This window comes from Dysidea avara, chromosome 10 (assembly GCF_963678975.1).
Source record: "Dysidea avara chromosome 10, odDysAvar1.4, whole genome shotgun sequence".
Taxonomy (NCBI): Eukaryota; Metazoa; Porifera; class Demospongiae; order Dictyoceratida; family Dysideidae; genus Dysidea; species Dysidea avara.
Window position 1 is genome coordinate 15,276,729 of NC_089281.1, and position 25,671 is coordinate 15,302,399.

The 25,671-nt window shown below is 38.7% G+C and overlaps 4 protein-coding genes across 6 annotated transcripts in view; 2 read left to right on the forward strand and 2 right to left on the reverse strand.

Annotated features, from left to right (window-relative positions):
- The window catches only part of LOC136268037 (DNA polymerase epsilon catalytic subunit A-like), a 38,430-nt gene extending 38,298 nt beyond the window's left edge, over positions 1 to 132 (reverse strand). The window contains exon 1 of the mRNA XM_066063268.1: positions 41 to 132. Within this exon, the coding sequence (XP_065919340.1) occupies positions 41 to 99 (59 nt within the window). The 5' untranslated portion in view covers positions 100 to 132. The remainder of the gene's footprint in view (positions 1 to 40) is intronic.
- LOC136268038 (peroxisome assembly protein 12-like) lies at positions 126 to 7,345 on the forward strand. Its single transcript, XM_066063270.1, has 9 exons — positions 126 to 323; positions 371 to 479; positions 531 to 579; positions 1,536 to 1,587; positions 1,642 to 1,791; positions 1,992 to 2,067; positions 6,459 to 6,510; positions 6,569 to 6,707; positions 7,054 to 7,345. The coding sequence occupies exons 1-9, from the start codon at positions 198 to 200 to the stop codon at positions 7,258 to 7,260; spliced, it is 960 nt and encodes a 319-aa protein (XP_065919342.1). The 5' UTR covers positions 126 to 197; the 3' UTR covers positions 7,261 to 7,345.
- Positions 7,346 to 7,863: 518 nt separating this feature from the next.
- LOC136237099 (cyclic AMP-dependent transcription factor ATF-2-like) lies at positions 7,864 to 14,638 on the reverse strand. Of its 3 annotated transcripts, none has more exons than XM_066027382.1 (10): positions 14,482 to 14,638; positions 14,140 to 14,227; positions 13,962 to 14,047; positions 13,726 to 13,761; positions 13,330 to 13,495; positions 11,142 to 11,212; positions 11,039 to 11,092; positions 8,747 to 9,051; positions 8,322 to 8,545; positions 7,864 to 8,163 (listed from the first exon to the last, which is right to left on the reverse strand). In XM_066027382.1, the coding sequence occupies exons 1-10, from the start codon at positions 14,533 to 14,535 to the stop codon at positions 7,961 to 7,963; spliced, it is 1,287 nt and encodes a 428-aa protein (XP_065883454.1). In that variant the 5' UTR covers positions 14,536 to 14,638; the 3' UTR covers positions 7,864 to 7,960. The 3 variants fall into 3 exon arrangements, with proteins under 3 accessions (XP_065883454.1, XP_065883453.1, XP_065883455.1); XM_066027381.1 differs by having other exon boundaries at positions 8,747 to 9,054; XM_066027383.1 differs by having other exon boundaries at positions 8,093 to 8,233; positions 8,747 to 9,054.
- Positions 14,317 to 24,430, forward strand: LOC136237100 (fas apoptotic inhibitory molecule 1-like). The gene is made up of 3 exons (XM_066027384.1): positions 14,317 to 15,505; positions 20,156 to 20,205; positions 24,124 to 24,430. The coding sequence occupies exons 1-3, from the start codon at positions 15,160 to 15,162 to the stop codon at positions 24,298 to 24,300; spliced, it is 573 nt and encodes a 190-aa protein (XP_065883456.1). The 5' UTR covers positions 14,317 to 15,159; the 3' UTR covers positions 24,301 to 24,430.
- Positions 24,431 to 25,671: the final 1,241 nt, after the last annotated feature.

Consider the following 25,671-nt stretch of genomic DNA (forward strand, 5'->3'; position numbering starts at 1 on the left):
CCAACCGTACGTGATAAAGTATACAATAACCTCACTATACCTGTTGTCTATGATGTTGAAGCGAGTACGACCAGATGGCCGCTTCTCCGCTGCTGCCATTACAATTTGCGCGCGAAAAACGTCATCCCACGTGAGTAGATAATAGAATTGATTATGGGTTTTAGTTTCTCTACGAACTGCTAACAGCTTGAGCTGCAATGACTGGTCTAGGTGGAGCGTTTAACGAGCAGCTGTTATGGGGTCGGCTACCTTCTATATTCGAATTATTTGCGCAGGAGGCTATGGCCACTTCTCTGCAGCCAGCTATTGAATACGTCATCAAGGTGACCGATCACGTGACTACTATCATGTAACTATGGTAACCACACAGGTGCTAACTCACAACTTTCCCGCCACACTGGGGTGGGTGTGGCACATGAAGGACGAAGTGTTCTTATTACTGAACACCTTAATGGAGGGATACTCCATCAGTTACCATGGTAACTATGTGGTTTAATCCACCTCCCCATTCATTACCTCACCATACATAGATGCTTCCTTCTCCGAACACTTTTATAATATGAAGAGAGTGATGAGTAGGTGTGTGTCCATGTGTGTGTGTGTGTCCGTCCATGTGTGTGTGTGTCCGTCCATGTGTGTGTGTGTCCGTCCATGTGTGTGTGTGTGTGTGTATATAGTGTACCATACATGTGGTTTATTTGGTGGAAATTGTATTTGGCAATTTTGCTAAGTATCTTATTGGTGAAATCACAATGGATTCAAAGCCATTTCATTAAGTATAAAGCCATACCTATTTGAAAGTTGTTTCTCGGACCCGACCTACCCGATTTTACACAGATTTTTAAGAAAAGAAAAATTGACACCTGGAACAGTCAGCTGGTACAATTTTGATTTCAGATATAATGTTAAGCATATAGATCACTTAAAACCAGCAGAAATCATAATCATCTAGTTAGCTAGCTGGTTTTTTTTTTTGCCTACCAACCGACCCATTTTGTTGTAAATAAATCTGAGCAACAACTTTACAATAGGTATGGCCTAAGCAAGTTAGGCCATTCACCAATTCAGTAAGACAATAGTCCGAGTGCTTTGTTAGAGTATCTTGACGTTTTACAGTAGTAAATTCTCTTCAAATGTCTTTATTTATACCGAGGCGGTTGCCTCAATGATACTAATGACAATTTTACTAACAAATAGCCTCTAGTTTATAATTAGTTGCAGATACATGGTGTGCAATTTTTATGATTAACAACAGCTATATAACTCTAGTTGGCTTTTCTATACTAGCAGGTGTAGGAGAGGAGACCACACCCTCTGATATCATGGTGTGGCCAAAAGGCAAGAGGTGGAATGTGTTAACTTTATGTATGGTAGAACTCGGGGGGGTGGGGGGGGAGTGTCTGCATGTTGCTTACATACTATGTGATCCAGAAGTACTTCATCAGTGAGATGTGTGTCTTGTTACAAATGAACTCCATATTGTAACTATATGTTTCAAATGTACAGATCCTATAAAGTGGTGTTTGGTTATCTAGTGATGACGGAACTCTTACAAGGAGGGTGCGACTATTAACTTGGATTTTATTAGTGAGTATTGTACAGATCATAACATGGATCACTACACTAAGTGTAACACTGTAGGCACTTATCCCATATTTGAGGACTAAACTTGATCAGTATTATCAGGTGATCAAAGAACAAGGGGAATACCCTGATGGTGACTCTTATGAGCTGAAGTTTTCTGCTCGATGTTTCCTGTACATATACCCAATCATCTACTTCAGCTGGGAGGTGAGCAGGTGATCATGTGTGAATTGTGCTGGAATGGTTTTGCAGAGATGCTTTAAAGCACTATAAATTTTGTAGTTTACACATGACCCGATCTTGTCTCTTGATACCTCATTACTCTGACATTAACACTTAAAATATTATTATTGTCACATGCAGCAGATACACTGTGACACACACCCTCTGATCACATGATCCCCTAGGGGTTACTACTGCTATACAGGATGCTCTACTTGTTCCAGCATCATGTGAGCTACTCTCCTGTACTGTGGATCACTGGTGAGTAGTGATGTGAAATATATCGATAATATCGTGCATCGTGATAAATTTCTATTTCATGGTAATATCGTGACACATAATGTTTTGCTATTTTTACACAAAGTTTAGTAGAAAATGATGTTTAAAACAGTACAGCAAAACTTATTTTCTTAACAGAGACTTCCAGTAGGCTAGGTGGTGCTGCAATTGGTACTTTTGTGTGTATAAGTGTTACATTTGTAATTTATTACCATGACTTCATGCTGATCAAGACACACAGTAGTGTGTTGTGCAGCCCAAGAAGCCAGCGCGCCACACCGTGAGTATATTGACAGGAAGAAAGAAAACGTGATTTTCACACCTTTGTAGCTCCATGATCCTTCATCCAATTGAAACTAGTTTTGCTACAGAGGTGCCCGCCAGGTAGGCCACCCCACATACCAAATTTGAAGAAAATCGCCTTAGCCATTTCCGAGATATGAGTGGCCAAAATTTCGTTTTTATTTCTTCATATTTTTTTTTGTCTTTTTGCACACTTTGAAAATTCGCTATAAAACACAAACTCGTTATCAGATCACCTTGAAATTTGGCACACATAAAGGCAGTCCAAAGGCAAATTCTAGTATCAAATTTGGTGCAAATTCGATTGATGGTTCAGGAATTATGACTGATTATTCATGTAAAACAAAATCGATTTGTTGTCACGTCTACAGGGTAAACTGCTTCGTGGAATGAGTTGAAAATCGGTTTGTGGATAGATCAACCATTGTAGGAGTGCCTTTTGGTGATTTGAAAACAATGGAAACTAAGATAATGGAGATATGACACGAAACCGAAGGTGTGTAACAATAGCGCGAGAATAAAATTACCAATAATTTTCACGCCTACCAGGCAAACCGCTTAGAGCAATGAACTGAAAATCGGTATGTGGCTGGAATAATAATCGTAGAAAGTCCTTGCAGTAGTACAGAAGAATCAGATTGCCAACCATTGAGTTGTGATTCGAAAGCCAACTACGTGTAGCAAATGCGAGATCAAGATACTCTAATAGAACAGTCACCCTAATAGAGCACTCAGTTACGTTTATGACTTACTCCATTATAGAGTTTTCTATTACATTGCAAGTTATTCTGTAGGGAGTTTAGCTGCAAACAGTTAATTTATAGACAGTTCAGCTACAAGCCAAGTCACCCTGTAGCAGTACTCCCAATAAGAATTCTTAAGTGCCAGGACAAAATGTCCTGACAAATCCAAACTTATCCGGACAAATGTATACTTTGCAAGGACACAAGTGACCTATAACACTGCCTGTAGTAAGCATTCATTCTCTGATGTAAGGCACTCTGGCTGTAGGCATTCCCTTTGTTGTGCTGAGGATATACATTCTTTTATGTCTGAGATACTATTACAAGTGATTTTGTGAGGTTTCTGTATGGCAGAGGGTTTGGCATTGGACATTAATGGTCAGTCTCTTGGGTGGCTTGAATGTTTAATCTCCTAGCAACCAAGAGACAGCTATTAGTAGTAAAGTAAACAGTAAACCAAATATGCACACCCTGGGCTTTTTGGGCTCCTCTGATAGGACATTATGTCCTGCCAAATACAATTATGGTCAGACACTGGCCAATTTGTCCAGAAATTGTCCATTGTCTGACTGTTATCAGAGCACTGCCCTGTAGAGAGTTCAGCTACAAATGTATCGCTGTAGAGCAGGGGCGGATCTAAGATTTATAAAGGGGGGGGGGGGGGGGGGGGGCTAACTCAAGGTACTAATCTCTTGGGTAGAGGTGTGCAAAGCACAAGCATGCTGGAACCAGGGTGGTCTGGGGGCATGCCCCCCCCAGGAAATTTTTGAAAAATAGATGCTAAAATACTGCAATTTGAAGACATTTCCACATAAAATTCATAATATTTTCTGCCTGTAGATATTTCATATACTGCCTTTAGATTATAAGTATGGCTATCTAAAGCATTTTGCTAATGGAAAAGTTTGGGTAGGTACAGACAACCAAGTACATGATGCATCCCTCTCACAATTGCACAACACTGAATAGGTGCATGTTAGAATAATAATGTTGAACGTGGAAAATTTTGAAATTCGAACAATGCAAGATTGAATCTGAGAGCATTTTCAATGGAAATTGTGTACCTGAATTAAGTATTGCCATATATATTAACTACACAAGTGGATGAATAAAGCCCTTTAAACAAACCAATGCACTTCATTGTATGTATAGGTGCAGGCAGATTTGGAAAAATTCCATAACAGAACCAACTACATGTTTCCAGTGAATGTTCTATTAGAGTAGTTAGCTGACTGCTCTATTAGAGTATCTCGATCTTGTACACCTCCAATGCTGATCCGGGTCCTTGTTGCATAAACTTTAGCATAAATCCACTGATAATACCTTGGAAAGATGTTTATAAGGTGGTTTTATGAGTATTTGTATTATTAGTGATCATATAATTATGCTAAGACAAAATTTCATTATAATACTCAGCATATTGATCAAGTAAAGCCTAAATATGAAGGGGGGGGCTTCAGCCCCCAAAGCCCCCCCTGGATCCGCCCCTGTAGAGATTACAATTAAGTCACACTGAAAAGAGTTCAGCTACAAACAAGTCACTCTCTACAGAATTCAGAAGTCACCGTGTAGAGAATTCATGCAGCAACCAAAAACCACCCTGTAAAGAATTCAGCTATACAAACAAGTTACTCTATAGAAAGATCAACTAGAAACAAAAGAGAATTCACAGCTAGTAGACGTCACCTTGTAGAGAGTTCAGCTATAAACAAATCACTCTGCAGAGAGTTCAGCTACAAACAAATCACACTGTAGAGAGTTCAGCTAGAAACAAATCACCCTATAGAGAGATCAGCTAGAAGAGGTTACCTTGTAGGGAGTTTAGCTATATAAGAAACCACCCTGTAGAGAGTTCAGCTGCAAACAAATCACCGTGTAGAGATTTCGACTACAAACAAATCACCCTGTAGAGAGAAAAAAGTTACAGAGATCAGCTAAAAGAAGTCACCTTGTAGAGAGTTCAGCTACAAAATAATAAACCACCCTGTAGAGAGTTCAGCTACAATGAAACCAGAGTTCAGCTAGAAACAATTATGCAATAGAAAGATCAGCTAGAAACAAGTCACCCTAGGCCTGTAGAGAGCTCAGCTACAAACAGACCACCATGTAGAGAGTTCAAGTAGGAAAAAGTCATGCTGTTGAGAGATCAGCTAGAAGAAGTCACTTTGTAGAGAGTTCAGCTACAAAAAAACTACCCTGTAGAGAGTTCAGCTACAAACAATTCACTGAGCAGGGATTTTGACTACAAACACAAATCACCTTGTAGAGAGAGTTCAGCTGCAAACCCTAAGAGAGTTCAGCTACAACCAAATTCCCCGTAGAGAGATCAGCTAGAAACAAGTTACAGAGATCAGCTAGAAGAAGCTACCTTGTAGAGAGATCAGCTACAAAGAAACCATCCTGTAGAGAGTTCAGCTACATTTCAAGTCATCCAGTGAAGAGATCAGCTGCAAAAAGATTATCCTGTGGGGAATAATTGGCATGTAATAAATATATGTATATATTTGTATAATTACTAATAAAATCAAAATAGATGAAGTATTAAAAATTTTTCTTTATTAAGTTCTTTTCTTCTTCCTGTGGTAAAGAAAAAAAACAGATGGGTTAAAAAGCCCCAAAAAGAAGTGATATCTAATCAAAAACAGCCAAGCTGTAAAAAAAGGTGCAGCCCCAAAAAAGGCCATGGTGAAAAAAGATGTGAAATCCAAGGTGGTGGCCAAGAAATGGCTGTGATGGTAGGTTAATGGTAAAAATTTTAATAATGACAATTCAGGTGAATTTGGTGCCAAGACCAAGCGACACCAAATTCACCTGAATTGTCGTTATTAAAATTTTTACCATTAACCTACCATCACAGCCATTTCTTAGCCACCACCTTGGATTTCAGATTTTTTTTCACCATGGCTTTTTTAGGGGCCACACCTTTTTTTACAGCTTGGCTGTTTTTGATTAGATTTATATATTGTGATAATTTATTGTATCGTGATAAAAATATATGTATGCAATAATCGTGATAGGTGGTACACAAATATTTTATATCGCACAACACTGCTGGTGAGTGAAGTAGTGTACCACACTGTTAAGCATACATAATACACTGTGATATGTCATGGCAAAATTCAGCAACAAAGTGTTCTGTCCATGGGCCTTCGTGTATTGCTACTGTAAATATTGTTGCCTGATATTGGTGAACTGACAAATCTGCGAACTTTGTTCGCCAATAAGTTCTTCAATTATCTACTACATGGTAGACAAACCCTCCTAATTGTTTGGTTCACCAAACATTACAGTACGGAACATAATAGATTATTCTTATTTCTACTGTAGGTACCAAGCTCAGTCGAGTGAGTAGTGATGAGATGACATCGAATTCTTCAAGGTGATTGGTTGGATTTATTGTGTGTGCGTGCATGCTGCTATTGTGTCTCCCCCTGCAGCTTGTTCTCACTGTTGCTAGGCAACATGTTACCAGCAGTAGCTTTCAGTCTTAAGTTCCTAGAGTGGTGGTACTCAGGTGATCACAAGTGGGTGGGGTTTGGGGTGCTGCCAACTCCACCCCCTCCTGCAAAACCTCCTGTAAGTGATCATGTGCAGTATGTCAACTACAGAACCTTTTGCATGAGATTTATGTATTATGAAAACTTTGTATCATATTTGTTTCACACACAAGTTGCTGGTTGTATAGTATCTGTCTTCTCGTGGGTAACTATGTTTGTGGTACTCTAATAGAGCAGTCATATTTCAGCTATCCGCAATCTTTCTACAGTACAATACATCATTATTTTTTTGTTAAAGGCAGACCTGTTGGAACCAAAATATATGTTACAATTTTGTTTACGATTCAGAAGTTTGCTTACAGAGTGTTATATACGCCATCCCATATGATGTTAAATGTATTCTTATTGATTGATGCTTACTGTAGCCACACCCCCAAGGAGTCAGAGAAGCAATGTGCCCCTCCCACTGTGCACTCTGTGAGGCATCACATGACACACCCACCACCTTACAGACCAGTGGCTATGTGTTCTGTTATTCTTGTATCCATGACTATGTCAGGAAACATGGCTGCTGTCCAGTAACCAGGCAACCAACAAATGAAACACAACTAATAAGACTCTTCTTACAATAATCATTTGTTGTAATTATTTTTATACATATACTGTAAATATTTGATGAGATAAATTTAGACAAATTGGATGATCATTGATCAATCATTTCAACAAAATGTTCAATGTATGATTCAGGTTATAGGGATAATGGTTAGTTATCCTAATTGAAATTTGTCTATTGCCACTCAAACTGTCTGGCACATGTACAGTGACATTGCCTGCCCCTTGGGTAGTTAAAAAAAACAACCATATACTTGACTAGAATTGCAAACTGTCTCAGAATCAATTTACCACCTGCAGCAGGGTTTAATTTGTTACAGTTTCAAATGATTCAGACTCCTGATATACTGCAGGCTATATATACAGCCAGGCTAGTGCATGTATCACATGTCATGATCAGAAGTGCCTATAGAGTGAGTTACCTACGGGGGTAGGAAAAAGAACCTGATAGTCAAGGCAATTACTCTTGACCCTTCCTTAACAACAGTAAATCCCTCAAGTTTTTTCTTACTATACAGAACCTCCGAGTCGGACCTGCATCTCCTTTTGCAACATGCTTAGCCATCAAGTCTTATGGACAATGCTAACATGCTCCTGGCTAAGCTAATACCTTATTGTTGATGTACTGTGTTGCAGAGTTTTTTAAAACAAAGCTGATAAATCTGGCAATTAAAACAAAAAATGAAGTGTTCTCTGTGTGTATGTGTCCTGTTGTAGCGTTCATTGTTCATTCTTGGCTGGTCCATTAGTGTCAGAGTTACTGGTTGCTGTCTGTATCAACTTCTCTAACTGCTGCTGTTGTTGGTGAGCAGTCGCTTCATCAATGGGTTGAGCTAGCGATGTTGTGATGAAGGTGACATCTCCTTGAGAGGAAGCTAGCTTTGTGGCTGCCTCCACCGTAGCTGAATTTGTTGGGGTGACCACTAGATAATGATAATAAGAACTGACTAAGGCTGTACCATCAGGAGAGCATCAAATTCCAACATGCTGAAGCTACATGTATGTGTGTACAACGTAGTAATTTTTGCAGATGAATAAAGTAAAAAAAAATGTGCAGCTGAATATGTACACTATGACTCACCTGTTCCCAGTTGCTGGATGACTCTTGCTATTTGTTGCTGTTGTGATATTATTAGTGGACAATCCTTATGAGCCAGTAGGATTGTCTTTAGCTGGTGCACCTCATTCCTCAAGTAGGTCACCTCATTCTGTAGTTGGTTGTTGGTTTGTTCTAGATCTTTAGATTTCTTCTCCAAATTCTCCACCCAAACCTTCTTCTTCTGTCTGCACCTCATTGCTGCAGCCCTGCAAGATAATATACTGGTAAAAGACACCATCTGAGGCACCATGACCACTATAAGGACTCATTACAGAGACTTTAAAAATAATGCAAGTAGACTAAGAAGTGGCTTAGAGGATAAAATGCTAGTATTGTGAGAGTATAAATCTGTTTTCTGAACATTGAACAGGAAGGTGCAGTGGTACTCAAAATAGGACAATCCTTGCCTGTTTCTCTCTAGGAACTTTTGTCTCTTCTCCTCTGGCTCCTCTGGAGGGGTTTCACTGTACTTGCGTCTCCTCCTTGGAGTTAGTTCAGCTGAGCTGTCACTGTTCATACCACCATCAGTCTCCATGGTGATAGTTTGGCCAACAGTGGGTGTGGCAGAGAAAGTGGTGTTAGTTAGCCCTGATGCAGGTAGGACAGTGCTGAGAGCTTGTTGTAATATCTCAGGAGTGGCTGGGATAGTGATGAAGGGAGCCTTGAATTGAGGAACAGAGGAAGATACTTTCTTCTGGAGTGCCTCACGAAGCTTCTGAGGAAAACGTAAATATAGTAATTATCACAAACAGGATAGTGTTTGTGTGCATGTATCGAGCATGGGGCAATGTCTGAGAGTGTATATAGCAGTTTTGTAAATGCACATATTGCACTTTGCGTGGGAGGATCAAAGCGATGCTGCTTATCATATTGTCCATACAGTACTAATCAACTGCATAACTGTACTGTATGAGTCATACAGTACAGTTATGCGCTTAATAGGGCAAATACAGCACACTTGGGCAAATACAGTACAGTTATGCGGAGAATTTATTTGTGGAATGTTACATAAACAACACACTGTAAATTGCTAAAACCAGCCAAACTAATCCTACAAGTTCGTTCTACGAGTTCGTTCTATGGCTAGGAATAGATTGCATAAACACTTACTGATCATCTGATCACGAAGCTTTTTAAACACGACTCCACCGAGACAGCACGATTGATCACGTGTGTGACATTGCAAATTGCTAAAACTAGCCAAACTAATCCTATTAGTTCATTCTATGACTAGAAATAGATTAGTTAAACACTTACTGATATCCTTATCACCGAAAATCGCAGCGGTTTGAGTACTAGAGAAAATCGCTCCGGGCCAGATGCTACCAGGAAGTACAATATAACACTTAAAGCACCGCCTTGCTTGTGTGTACGAAAAATATAGTACTTGGAGGTGTCTCGAGGCAAATACAGCACGAGGCTTTGCCTCATGCTGTATTAGCCTCTCGACACACACCCTCGTACTGTATTTTCCGTACACACGTGCAGCGGTGCTTTAACTCTAACATATTCCGTGCATTACTTTTATATTGCCAATGTAGTGATTTATGTGCCTTAAGGGTTAATAAGTACTGTGTACTTTTACTACACCTACAAAATGTATTGTTTCTCATCAGGATCACATTGTAGTCACTGTAATGTAGCCAGAATATTAATAATCCCACTGATAATACTATCCAAGAGTGTTTGCTTTAAGAAAACAAGTGTCTGCTGTCTAAACACATTATACATTTTTTTGTTGAATGTGTTCTGCTTAAACAAGAATTCTACTGTACACTGACAGATATAAGATTGAACAAGTAGCAAATGTTTATGCACCACAAAACAATAGAATTTTACACTTGCACATATTTACAAAGGTGTTGCTTATGTGTAATGCAATAGTAAAAAGAAAAACAGTTGTATTACTGTCAGAATATACTTGGTACTGTATTCCCTTGAGTTAGAGTTAAAGCACGGCTGTGCGTGTGTACGGAAAATATAGCACGAGGGGGTGTGTTGAGAGGCTTGAGACACCCCCGAGTACTGTATTTTTCGTACACACAAGCAAGGCGGTGCTTTAAGTGTTATATGTACTTCCTGGTAGCATCTGGCTTGGAATGATTTTCTCTAGTACTCAAACTGCTGTAATTTTTGGTGATAAGGATATCAGTAAGTGTTCAACTAATCTATTTCTAGTTGTAGAATGAACTAATAGGGATTAGTTTGGCTAGTTTTAGCAATTTACAATGTCATGCATGTGATCAATCGTGCTGTCTTAGTGGAGTCATGTTTAAAAAGCTTCATGATCAGACGATCAGTAAGTGTTTATACAATTTATTCCTAGCTGTAGAACGAACTCGTAGGATTAGTTTGGCTGGTTTTAGCGATTTACAGTGTGTTGTTTACATAACATTCCTTAAACAAATTCTCCGCATAACTGTACTGTATTTGCCCATTTAAGCGCATAACTGTACTGTATTTGCCCATTTAAGCGCATAACTGTACTGTATGACTCATACAGTACAGTTGATTAGCACAGTATGGACAATATGATACGCGGCATCACTTTGATCCTCCCACGCAAAGCACAATATATTCAGATAGAGTACCTGTACTTGGTATAACTCATGTCTGGCATGAATGTGTAGTGTAGTATAGTGTAGCATGTGTATGTGTGTGCCATGTCCATGTATCATGCTGCTTTGGTATCGAATTACCTGTTTGATCGAGGTTGAAGCAGTAGAATTGTGTGGGGCTGTGGCCTTGGGTACCTACCAACATAAACATTCAACATCACCATAGCAACATGATGCACAATACCTCTTTATCAGGGTTAGCAATATTTGCGGGAGGAGCTACTGGGATGGTGATGGGTATTTGACTGGAGCCTTCTGTAATAGAATGATACTACATGTATGCCATAGCCTATACCTAAAAGTGTATTGGACACCTTTATAATTACGACACCATCATATTATTCCCTCTCCCCCAAAACACCTCTCTACAAGTACAATACCAATCCCAAATAAAGAATAATTCAGGTAGTGAATTATAGCAATTGCCAAAACATATGCAGCCACTGACAGAGTTGGGTATATTACTCCTTGCTTCTACGCCATGTAATGCTCTATAGTTACATATTATCCACAGAAAAAAGAAATGAGTTACATATTACTCATTATTTTGAGGGCAGTAACTAGTAATATATTTATTCTTTACTAGCTATAAGGTAAGTCCAACTTTCTAAATACAAGCTACCAGCCTACAATAATAAGTGACATGAGCAAGACACGGGTTTCTCTGGTGTAATTCAGCAACAAAAAAACATAATTTCTTGGCCTCAAAGGCACTCTCCCCTACAATAATAAGTGACATGAGCAAGACACGGGTTTCTCTGGTGTAATTCAGCAACAAAAAAACATAATTTCTTGGCCTCAAAGGCACTCTCCATACACTATCACTCTTGGTTCATGCCTGCAACTCTGACTCTGTTTGGGTCCAAATGCAACCGCTGACTACTATGCACCTCTAACGCGTTACTTCATCATGTAATGTGTTACGTTACTCTACAAGTAATATTATTAAGTAACTGGTTACTGGCCACTAAAGTGCTGCAGCTGCTGTAACAACTCAAAGTAATAGTACTATAAGTGATAATGAAGATAGAATAAGTGTGCACTCCAAGAAGATGGCTATAAGCAATGAAATCAAAAATTCTAGTTTTTTTTTAATTAGCATACCTGGTCAGGTCATGTACCAACATTCTTCATCAATATTTTGCTGCAGTAGTAATAAAATATAAGACTCCTAAAATGCTCTGAAGGACTGATGCAACAATCACTATGGGAAATGATGCAATCATCACACAGGAGATTATTACATCATACCTGTGGGGGTCATACCTGTGGGTGATTACCCACTGAAGAATAAAAGCGTCACAAAAGGTTGTATTGACTATATATGCACCATACACTATTCTATTTGTATGACAGCCAGATCAGGGATAGTGACACTACCAGTATAATCAACATGAAAAAAGTTAGCTACAGCTGTACCTCAACATGCAGGCAACTTTGTGAATATCTTGCCCATTGCACTACAGTTTGATACAACAGTGTCCTGATTGTCTACGTAGGTCAGTTTATGTACTTAAGATCCTAAATAAAGTGTCTAGGTGTCCTCAAATGTCCACATTTGCTATATACATAACACATATGGGATATAAAATTTTGAGGGAAGCAAATTTCAGACCTCCTGCACACAAAATTTTCATCCTGTGGCTTTCAGGATTCAATGGTCCATTGAAAGTGGATGGCTATAGATAGAGCATTCACTAACGTTTGCCCAAGTAAATGGATTAATGGTATACTGTAAACCTCAATACAATTGACTTAGGTTATTAGTTCCATGTAGCCACAACTGTCTGTGTTATTGCCTACGATTATTACTGGGGTCTTGATGGGGCATATAAAAATATGGAAACATAACTAGCCGGTATTGCAACAAGTGTGCTGGAATTACCACAACAGTTGGGAGAGGTTGGACCTGTCCAGTTCCTTCAGCATCACAGGCAGGACAACTGGTGAATGGAAACAAACAATGCAGGAAACATTCAACATGGAGTAACCAAGAAGGATGCCTACACATATACCATGCTTGTATTTTTCCAAGTTTAGCAAACCTTGGAAACACACCTAGCAGCAAAGGTATTCTTTCCATGGCCATCTACAGTACACTACTATCGCGGACACTAGTTTGTGCAGTTTTGCCTAAAGCAATAATTTAGGCAGTTGGCGGTCATATTCCCATAAGAAGACTGATCTATAGCAAGGAGTCAGTATCTTGACAATGAAACTTGTTGAATGCAGAAAAAAAAAATTCCTAGACCAGATGGTGAAGGACCCACACAGCCTGGGATCTGGAATTCCCTTCACATTCAACACACTCTTAAACAACATTACTAACAAGGTTATCCCACCAGTCACTTCTGCTCTTTGCAAACTGATACCTGTGGAGCTATCTTCTTGACTGCTTGACTCAGAGATAGTGCTGTCTTGTGATATCTGACTACTGACAAGACTGTGTGAGTTAACCAGTTGGGATGCCACAATGCTTGAGGGCACAGTTAACGTTACACCAGGTAACTGTATCCTGATTGGTGTTGATGGGAAATTCTGTGACATAAAATGACATCACCACATTACCATGACAACTGATTGATTACACACCTTATAAGTAACTTACCACTGTGGCAACATAAAATAAAATTTTATCACCTCACAAAAATTAGTGCACCAATAATTAAATAACTACCTCATGATGGTAATTAGTTACATCAGAAAGTTGATTAAGTAATTTAGGAAAATTAAATCATAAATAAATACAACTACCATACAAAACTTACTTTCCCCTTGCCAGCTTGAGCAGCCTGCTTGAAGTCCTGCATAGAAAATATACAATCATTAGCAGCAGAAGCAGCTGCCATCTTAGAAACTACTACTAATATAACTGCAAAAGTGTGTAATGTGCAGTGTGGGACAAACACATGCTAAACTAGCTATTCTAAGCAGGTAGGTGTGGTGTAACTATAAATAGTAACAACATATTGCAATCACACAGTTGCACCACAAAATGGCTGACCTGGTCAAATGGGTTAGTCTGCAGTTCATCAAATAGTCCGGATTCTTCAATGTTCTTCAGAAACCTGGTAGGTGTGGGCGTTTGGTCTAAAATCAAATTATTACGTAACAGTAGGTAATATTCTAGGCGCGCTTGACACAAGCGGAAGGAGAACGCGCACAAACACACATACACTCACCCATCACCACTTCTTGGCGACTGCCAAACTTGAGCGACAGCTCATGTTTCTGCTGGTGTACGGCCAAATGGTCGCTGTTGGCGAAGCACTTTCCATGATGTAATGGGGAAGAAGAGAACAATGATGTAATTTATTGTCGTGTAATGCTAAAAGCAACATTACGATATTGTAGCGACGCCCTAATTTGGGGACTACCGTGACTAAGCTGTTTCTGTGTTAGGGATGATATTCTACTGAAGGCGCGAAACGTACAATGGTAATTCGTGATAGTAAAAGAAGGCGACTAAAGGCCGGTAGAAAGTTTGCGTCGCTAAAGTTACAACAGTTAGTTTATATACTCACCTGTCCACAACCTGGTACAGAACACGCGAAAGGTTTATCTTCTTGCGACGCCATAACTTATCACTGCTGTTATAGTACTTGTTGTTTGGTTACAGTCTTCTTTTTGGTCAAACCTGTGACGTCATCAATTTGAAAAATGTCAGCCGGTAATGAAAAGGAAAAGTACAATTCATTATCTTTGAGAGCAAGAAAATTTTCTTTGAGAGCTGGGGTTATCTTTAATAATGTGTTTAGAAGTGCACTGTAGTCTATCTGGCCAGAAGCTCACTGAGGGATGCTGCCTTACTGTAACTAACTGCTTCCCAAATGCTACCTGCCATCATTTGAATAGTGTACCCTATTTCTTTTTTTTTTGTATGTTAGGCAATGCAAGGGTGACATGGCTCTAGCTACGATAAACTAACATACAGTGGTATAGCCATAGATACTAACCCCAGGTAGGTACCTTGCATAGCTAACCCAACCAATACAACGCAGGGTTTTCTCCAGTGCATGGTTTGGGTGACAGATTGTGCTACCAGGTCATTTGCCATGCAACCATAGATGCTAACCCTATTATGCAACTACTACCGGTAGAAGTTCAAAGGACACACACGTACAGACATATTGTTCTAAACAGCGGATAGCGCCTATGAAAATATATGGTATCCTAGTAACAGCAAGATTTAGTTTTGTAAAATGTCATCACCGAATCCAGGGGATATCGTACATCTTTGGAAGATAACCCTACCAGATGGAGTACACACGATAACGTTCGAGCACGGCACCACCTCAGGCAAGAGAGCAGTGAACGTGGACGGAGTAGAACTGATGCGCAAGAACTGGATGTTTTCACTAGTCGGAGTAGAGAAGTTCAAAATCAGTGGTCGGAGTGCTCAAATCTCCATAGTATCCAATGGCTGGACTTTCGAGTACACGTTGGAGATTGAGGGCAAGTCACTGAAGAGGTTCGCAGAGGCGGAAAAGAAGAATACAAGGACCTGGTTACCGAATATCAACAGGCAACCACACCGAGTCGTACTAGGTAAGATGAGCTGGTCTCAGAGGTATAGGATGGGTTATGAATTAGTGGAGTGCCTGGGGGTGATTTTTTTACTTGGCAGATGTGGCACCATTTTGAAGTATGACTTGATGAATTTACACCATCCACAGGTCTTCTTCCATGGTGTTTTACACCAACCAGTTGGCTGTGCTTTAGCAATACCACAAAGATGCTGAAAAGTATCCGTAGAGCCAGGTAATGTAGCAATGAGAGCTAGTCTTGTGTGGCTAGGCCCTTGCCCCAGATCACTTTTTCTCTGTCATGGCTCTAATTGTTAAGTGCTTGATGTAGAAAAATAGGCGATGCAAGACTAGTATTGAACATTGTGATTTCCAAGCAAAAGCACTTAGTATACTGCCTGTCTACCACTGGGCAGTATCCCTGACTGGTACATGTATTATGTTTATTATACCACACCTGTGTTTAGTTGTCAGTGTACAAGAGTGTTGTGCTGAGATTTTGATCTACATAGTTGCCTAGCTATTTGACGTGCATATGGCCTTCCCCACTTGCCAATTGTGTGTCAATTTTGCACTTAGGAACTTCCCCACTTGCCAATTGTGTGTCAATTTTGCACTTAGGAACGACACTGTGTGTAAAATAATATCACATTTTTATGCCAATTTTTGTCTGTGTGTAATGTAATGTGTGCGGCTGTACGTGCATATGTTCCATTCTTTTACAAAGAGATACAGGTGTATGTAGACTAATCCAGTGTCCCTGGAATTATGATAAAATAGTGTTAGACATACTGCTACCCTTTTATGCTGCTCATGTTGGGTGGCACTCGCTGTAAAAGGTTCTGGTCACAACTGCATATTGGAGCTAAGCTTCTGTATACAGTATAACGGTGCACTTCATTCTCTTCCAGTAAGACCATGCATAGTTACCGTAGATACATTTCCTCGTACTTTACCCTTGGGACAATGGTGTCTATGGTTTCATTCGTCACTGTTCAGTTATTTAAATATGCTGTGATTTGATTGGTGCTACCACTATAGTGGCAATGTGCACAAGTCCAGTATGCAGACAGCAAGTGCTGAGTGACATAAAAGGGTCGGCCGTGCCAGACTAGTTAAAACATTGGTGGACCTGTAGGCATATGTACATGTATGATACCATCCAAGCAAGTGTATTGTAGCTAAAGCTTTTCATCTTAAGAGATTTTTTTTACCATGAATAATTAACTTGTAGGCATAAATGATAACAACAGCTCTGTACCCATAATTACAGAGTTGTGCTATTTGCAGACTTTCTCAAGCAAAAGTAGGTAGCTACTTAGGCTAGGATATTTAAAATCTAAAATCAATGTGTTCAGGGACTTTGTGAGGTACAAGATGCACACGTTTTATAGAATGATTAGCATATTGTGGCCTGACTGCTCTATTAGAGTAATTGAATGCCCTAATTAAAGTTTATTGATCTTTATTCCCATACTCATAGATAAATAATCTCAACAATATTTTATTCTTAGTGCCTGTATTTCCAGAATCATCTTCACAGATCAGTGACCCATAATTCTCAAAATTATGTAGCACCATTATACCAGGGACTAGTCTACTGTGAATTTCTTATACCGTGTAGTTGGATTTTTTCAAGGGGGGAAATTTTGGCTTCTTTTATGCACCTGTAATACTCGGTCAATGCCATTTTCTGCAAATTTGAGGGGGGAAATGCCAATCCGCGAATATCATAAAAGCGTTCTGAAAAATACAGTAATAGTGTAGCTATTGTAATTATGCAAGTTTTCTTGCAAAATTTTTATATCTAGTATTTTGTGTCTGGCATTGTAGTTAAAGCATTGCCGCATGTGTATATGAAAAATACAGCATGAGGGGGGCTTATGTAGCACAAGGCAAAGTTGAATATTATAGTTTCATGACACCCCACGAGTGTTGTATTATTTATATACACAAGCATAGGCAGTGCTTTAAGTATTATATTAAAGTACTTTGTGTTGGCGAGATCAAAGCGGAAAAAGTGCTCTATTTTCTGTAACGCATTCAAGTGTGCTATATTGTCCATTTGCATCACAATAAAGTACAGTTACGGAAAATAAAGAACAGTTATGCATTGATTGGAAAATAAATATGAAAAACAAGATTACGTGCGTAACATTACTAATTGCCAAAAGTAGCCAAAATGATACTATTTGCTTGTATTACTACCACAACTGTACTACATAGACACTTACCGATTGTCTGATCGTCTGATCGTCGAAAACCGACACGATTCAAATTCATGAAATGAACACTCCAAGCGAAACAACAAGAAAGCACTCTAAGCACTGCTATGCTTGTACAATATGAAAATGAAAGCACTCAGGCATGGTCTCGAGCCTAATATAGCACTTGGCTTCACCTCAGGCTATATTAGTCTCTCGCCCATGCCCTTGTGCTTTTATTTCCATATTGTATGTGCGGCAGTGCTTTAACTAGTACTTGTTGTCTTGTTTGGAGTATCATCTCTGTAAACTGTTTTGTTAAAGTGTTTGTATAATCAGGAGCTCATCGAATCTTATGGACAAGGGAGCGTGTAACTCTGTACACTACCAATAATAATAATACTACAGGTGAAATTCAAACATGGCATCCAGTGTTATCTTGTATATAATTGGTTACATCATTCTTGCATGCAACAGGGATACACTAATGCGCTGCTACTCCATTGTCTTGTATAAAGCTGCTTTGGTAGGAAGATTGTGGAATTGAAGGTAGAGCTAGAGCTTGGAATAGTCAAGTGCAGTAATTTTGTATGATTTTGCATGATTAGTGACTATAAAAAGACTGTCCAGCTAAGTCTGTGCTACTATTCCTTCGTCGTTCCATTGAACTTCGTTTCCATAGCTTTGCTTCGTCGCAGCAGAAACGTGACGTACTCGAGCATGTACCTCCGCATAATATCCTAATTAGGAAATTTTAAAAGTTACTTATTATAGTACACGGCAGCCATTTTGAACTTTGCTGTTTATGGAGTTACATGTTCCCTTGTCCATAGGATTTGATGTGCTCCTGGTATAATCTATTTCTAGTCATAGAACAAATTGGTTTGGCTAGTTACAATGTCACATGATCAATTGTGTTGTCTGAGTGAGGTTGTTTATTTAACATTTCTTTTCACACCCTAGATTCCAGTTATTGCTTGACCTACCTGTAATAATAATAGCTCCTCAGGATTACTGTTTCCTTGACAAAAACTGGTATCCAAATTGCTGAGGCAAGCACAAATAATGCTCTTCTAGCAGAAACATTCTAAGCTAGTGTTCAGCTTTATTGAAATTTGAATACATGGTATTAGCAACAGGAAAATATCACGATATATCGATATATAGTTAGCTTGTTATTATAACTATTGCATCATTTCTTGGTCCTAGTATAAAGTGGTATGCATCCCAAAAACTAAAAATATGTAGTTCAGTACAAGTGTTGTAATGTAGCAACCCAAGTTTTTGTTTAGGGTGTGTCTGCTAAACCATCAACAGATTGAGTAATTAAACACCAAAGGCTGGGTTAAAAGCATCCTATACTGGTACACATAGTAACAAATTCCTTTGAAAATTGTAAGCACATGTGCCTAATTACCAGAGTCTATTTCCACTGTATCTCCCCAATTATCCAACTTACTGTACTCTATGTTAGAACTAAAGCACCGCTGCTCATGTGTACAGAAAATACAGTACGAGGGGGTGTGTTGAGAAGCTTATACAGCATTCGGCTTCGCCTCGTGCTGTATTTGCCTTGAGACACCCCCCAAGTACTGTATTTTTTGTACACACAAGCAAGGCGGTGCTTTAAGTGTTATATTGTACTTCATGGTCATCTGGCTCGAAACGATTTTCTCTAGTACTCAAACTGCTGCGATTTTAAGTGATAAGGATATCAGTAAGTGTTTAACTAATCTATTTCTAGTTGTAGAATGAACTAATAGGATTAGTTTAGCTAGTTTTAGTGATTTACAATGTCACGCACGTGATCAATCATGCTGTCTTAGTGGAGTTGTGTTTAAAAAGCTTCGTGATCAGACGATCAGTAAGTGTTTATACAATCTATTCCTAGCCGTAGAACGAACTCGTAGGATTAGTTTGGCTGGTTTTAGCGATTTACAGTGTGTTGTTTACATAACATTCCACAAATAAATTCTCCGCATAACTGTACTGTATTTGCCCAATTAGCTGCATAACTGTACTGTATGACTCATAGTTATGCAGCTAATTAGTATTGTATGGAGAATACGATACGTGGCATCGCTTTGATCCTCCCACGCAAAGTACAATATGCACAGATACGGTACACTTCGGAACTTTGACTCTACCTACAGTATCTTCTATTAAATTTAGTCATGTTGCAACTGAGTGACTGTTCTATCAATGTAGTTGCTATTGGTTGACTGCTTTATTAGAGTATTTCTATCAGACAAACCAGTAATTCATGTAGCTATCATAAACTATGAAAGCAGTGTTTGACTGAGCCCCGTGCCATTGTGGATTCTTCCTCAAGTTTCACTCATGCTTCAAGTAATGTGTGAGGTTTCCAGAAGCCCTTCCTTTTATCTTCACTTGTTTAGAGATCTATCGTTGTAGTATTTTTAGTTAATCCCATCCTATGCCATGCCATATCTTTTTTTCCCTTGCAGAGATCACCAACATGGATGTGTACCTTGATGGGGAGAAAGTTGAGACCAGAGTAAGTCACTAAGTAATGTATTTATAGGGATATCTTAGCTAGACTGTACAATATTTTGATCTGATTTGAACATTATTAAGTCTTGATACCACTATTTATTATTTGTATCACAATTTTGACAGGAAATTGAATTCAGTTATGTTAGTATTGTCATGTTCATATGCAGTGATATTGTGAGATTAAAATCTCCAAGTAGGACTGGACTTGTGTTTTATATCCAACTTGAATTTTGTGCTTACAGGAAATTTGTGTATTAAAAGGTCATCTGAATAGTAAATGTATAATCCATCGGTTGTTCTATTAACATATTGGTAATAGTTATTGAACACGTAACTGATTCTATGACTTTGTTGTAGGCCATGCATTTGCTCCAAATTTCTTGGGAAACATATTTTCTTGTCAGCATATCACTAAAGGTTCTTTACAACAAATTCTCAACCTTCAGTCTGTAGTTCTGTATAATAGGGACCATGGAGGTTTGGGTTTTCTTGCCCAAAAAAATATCACCATAAAACTATTCCCACTTTTTCTTCATGACAGCTTGGCAGTATTGGTAGGCATAGCCAACCCCATAAATATCTTCAGAGCAACCCCAAACCCTTCCAGCAAGTTTCTATGAGAATTTTAAAACTAATTGTCCTTCTAAATTGAGGAATTACAGTGCCTATTTTGTTACTATGGAGATGGAATATCTCTATATAGTATCCAAGAATAGTTTTTGTACCATGATGGCTGTTTACCTTCACGTTGGTAACTGCTGCTGCCGCCGCCACCACCACTGCTGCTGCAATTCCACCTCCTGTTCTTCATCAATAATAATGACGTTACTCTCTGTTATAGTCAATTAGCATTCTACAACGCAAGGTACAATGACATACAACCAAGAATACAATTACGAAACCGTTAATTGCAATTTACGTCATATTGTGATATTTTTTTTTTTGAACAAACAAATTACAATTAGCTAAGGCCATACCTATTTGAAAAGTCATTGTTCGGACCTCACTGACCCATTTTTGCACAGATTTTAATTAAGAAAAGAAAAAAATTTAATCACATGGCACCTTAAAAATTGCTGCAAAAGATCGAGATACTCTAATAGAACAGTCAGCTGGTACAATTTTGACTTCAAATATAATGCTAGCTATCTGTAAACGTTAAACCAGCATGTTCCTCATCCCTGGCAAAGAAAATCTATGATAGCATCAGTGCAGTACTCATTGAACTACTAGCTATGTTTATCCGGTTTTAATAGTTATGTATTAGAAAGGATTTGATAGGTCTGCATACAGCTTTAATGTGACTTACTGATCTACCGTACGCAAGGAAATTTTGACGTCAAAAAAATTTGACGAATTTAGACTTCAGCAGATTTGACGAATAAAATGTTGACGAAAATGAAGAAATTGTAGGCAAAACCTGTACTTTTAAGGGCGCTTATAAATATTTGATGAATTTAAATTTGACGAATTAAGGTTACGGGAGCGACACTGAGCGACTGTCAAACAAAAATTTTATTACGTAATTAAGGCGGGCTTGGTGTTGTTGTGTTGTGTATCAGCTGGTAACAGGCTTAAATTGTTGGAAGAATCATAGCGTGCTGACTGGACAGGTACAAGGTACAAGAAAACACACGTAACAGTACAAGATAACATAGATACAACACACTTAGCAACTGGCTCACCTGTAAGCGCATGCGTAGTTTTGCTGACTAATGGCGATATTTTCCTGAACCAAAAATCAGGACTGTCAAACTAGTTGTTAACATTTTGTATAAACAGACTACTAGTTTGGCTTCTTGTCTAGGTCCTGATGGAGCCATTTGTTAGAAATAATGTTTATAGTGCTTGTGATATCAATTTAAAAATTAATTTTGTGATCACAGTGTCTTGCTTTAGGCCATATTGTAGTCATATTTCAGTAGCTATACACATTATTCACAAATCCTCTTGTCAGTCCCTCACAAGTGATGTTCTTCAAACCTTAGAATTGTTAGTAAGTTCTCATGGTTCTTCATTGGTCTGATTTTTGGTTCATGGTTTTCACTAATTGGCATGGGGACAACTCATGTTTCCATAACAACATTTGAATTCCATGTCGATTAATGAGAAGTTAAGAATGTATAAATATTTGATAACAATGTATTAAGAAAAATCAAACCCCTAATCATGAAAAATGATTAATAGTGTACATGTGGGTTTACAGTATCCCGTAACCTTAAACCGATTTGTCAAATTCGTCAAATTTTTTTGACGTCAAAATTTCCTTGCGTACGGTATTATATGGCTTGTAACCAGCATGTACATATCTAAAAATAATTTAGCTAGTTGTTTTTTGTTTTGTTTTTTTGCCTACCAACTGACCCATTTTGTTGTAAAATAAATCCGAGCAACAACTTTTCAAATAGGTATGGCCCAACAGCGCACATAAGAGAATGTATATACTACTACTTAACTAGTCAAATGAACTGATCCTACCTTCTGTTCTCACAAGGTCAATAGCTGCAGACTTGACTCTTTGTGACCAAAGTGGTCGTAGGAAGATCTAGAACTTTTCCAACAAGGGATGGCTGCATGGAGTAGGAAAAACTCAGTTTACATCTTAGCCAGTACAGGGTCTTACTGTAAGACCGTCCATTTTTTTCTGATAGCAGCGTGGCTATTCTCTTGTACACCAATGTGGCCAAAGGACCCATGCCTCCAGTGCATGAAAATACTAAAGGAGAAAATGTTCTATCTTCTACTTCACGAATCCTCTCTTCATATTTTTTCTTCTCTAGCTCTGCACGTGGGTAAAGATACTGAACAGTGTGTGGGAGCTAAAGGATTAAACACCCTGAGCTTTCTGTCCACGTTCCCAAAAACCATTGGCAAGGGCCTGTATCCTCAACATTAGCCGATCTATGCCTGATAATGGTTGTAGAGATGGTTCAACTTCAGAAAATGGGCTTCATTGTTTTGTCACAGTCGGGAATCGAACCCATTTGCTTTCCTAGAAAATGGGTTGCGTTGCCATGCAACATGACAAGCCAGCACCATTATACAGTAATTCTGCTAGCTGTCTTTCTCCACTTTCACTTTGTTTACATGAGACATGGTGACACCAATAAAAGTGCTGTCTCAGTGACTAAGCCTTGAAAGTAAGTTAGCCTTCCCATGCAGCCTTGTGCGTGACACCGTCACTAGCAATGGCGCAAGGCATAGCTACGATGCCCTTTTCACTGCTGGCAGACCATTTTCTAAAACAGTAAGACACTCCACTAACACCTTCAATTTGTAAACGTCCTCGGAGTCGGTGTTCGAGTGATGCAATAAAAACCTCAGCGGATGTCTACTATAACAAAGAATTAACTCTAATAGAACACACGGGACAAACATACAGACAAACATTCACCCAATTGGCCTGCCCACTATACCTATCAAATGTACTACGGTATACTTTTCCGACAGTTCATATACTGTGAAGCAATACCAAGATGTTATGAATTTACTATGAGAAAAGAAAGTTGAAGTAGAAAAGTATGCTCCAAAAAGGTATACAAAATGAAAAAAGAATTTTTGTCACAGTCGGGAATCGAACCCACACCCTATACACAGCAGTAACTGCAACAACTTCAAGGAGGTGCTTTACCAGCTGAGCTGTTTATTGTGCGGTAACAACAAACTTGGAGTTGCCAGATGATGAGTGCTTAATTTCGTTAAAATCCCATGTGGATACATGCTTTGGTTGTCGAGTTAGCGGCGTTACGAGGAAAGAATGTAGACAGACAGACAACTTTTCAGCTTTATATATATATATATATATTTATGTGTAAGGTATGAATGTGTGATTTGGAGGTTTGCAAAATTCACATAAAACAGTACACGTATGATAGCGCATGTATTTCACAGGAGTAAAGCACATGTGTTTTATTCACAGGGGGAGTTTGTCAGTGAAGGAGTAGAGACACACTTTGATATTGACAATGTAGACTGCTACATCAGATCAGTCAGCTCTGGCAACAAACACAAGGGACTGAACTATACACTAGTTGTGGATGACAGTGATGAACTGCCACCAACTGACAATGACTTTGTTGAGAGCTTCCCTATATGATTGATAAATTTCAGATGGCTACCTGACCACTTGTTTCTCTACTGTGTATATAGTTTTATCCTCATCTAGACACTGTGTAGTTGTACACCAATGTGTGTAGCTATTTTTAATTAGTTTGCTATTGAACAGAGCCGGTTACTACGCTTACGATGTGTAGCTGCTTTTTACACTGTAGCATCCTCAACAGCACCAACCACTGGATATTGGGAATTATGACTTGGCCAGAATTGTTTTTGAATAACATATTTTTGCATAATACGTAAGGTTTGTAATGCAGTTTATTATACAGGTATTATAGTGATGAAGGAGATTTAGTTGTGTATATGGCAATTTGGCATTTTGGTAGTTTCTGTTAATACACACACTAACATGTGGCAGGTTAAAAATGGTGGCCAAAAGGCTGGACTTTTTGGGGCTAGCTATATTAGGTTATTAGAGTAAAGGAGCAAAATTTGCACCACAGAATAGGGATTAGGGATGCCATGATAGTCATGACATGACATAGTATGTTGTGGCCCATTTATGTCGTGACAGAGAAATAGCACACAAATTTGAATAGTTTAAAATGCGTGGGCGGAACAAATTACCAAACCTGCTTTAAACCAAGCAGGGTTAAATAATTTCAACAACTGTGCTATGTTAGCAATACAACTAATTGTGCTTGTTTGTTTTTACTACAGAACAACGACTGTTCTTGGGTGTGTGGTCTACAATAGAGCGATGTTTTATAAAAACGCGCCGCCAAAAACCAGACTAACAGATTACTGAATCCTTATAATTTCAACACAAGTGGCTAAACAACTAAAATATCTAGGTCCTGTGGAAGCGATTTTTTAAGTTACTGGTAGTATAGACGTTTTATTGAACTTTTAATAGTTTTTTCAGGTGAAACAAGCTCTTTGAAGGCTTGTATCCGAGTCACTGGGGAGAAACACGCCAAAAACGCTTCCACAGGACCTAACAAATTTAATATACAGTATCACTATGCCCTAGAAATGCCAATACAACCTACAGCTTTTGCTGTATTTGGCGGCGGAAAAACATGGTAGTGACAGCTGGAACTGAGCGATGTACGGGCTGGCTTACTTGTGTTACTACAACAATTGTAGTGTTCCACCTGCCTCAAACTACACTGTAGCTACATAAAAACATTAAATATGAAGGGCTTCACCTTCATTTGAAACTTTTCACGCTGCTAGACTGGTTTTATGGTCTTCTCAAAAAGAATCGATAGGCATTCAAAGTTTTGAATGATTGCCCGTGACTATACCGTAACCTTAATGTACAAATATGAATATTGGGACCAAAAATTATGTGTCTTGAAGTATAGACGTTTTGCAGAAATTCACCAAAGAGAAACATGTTTTGCTA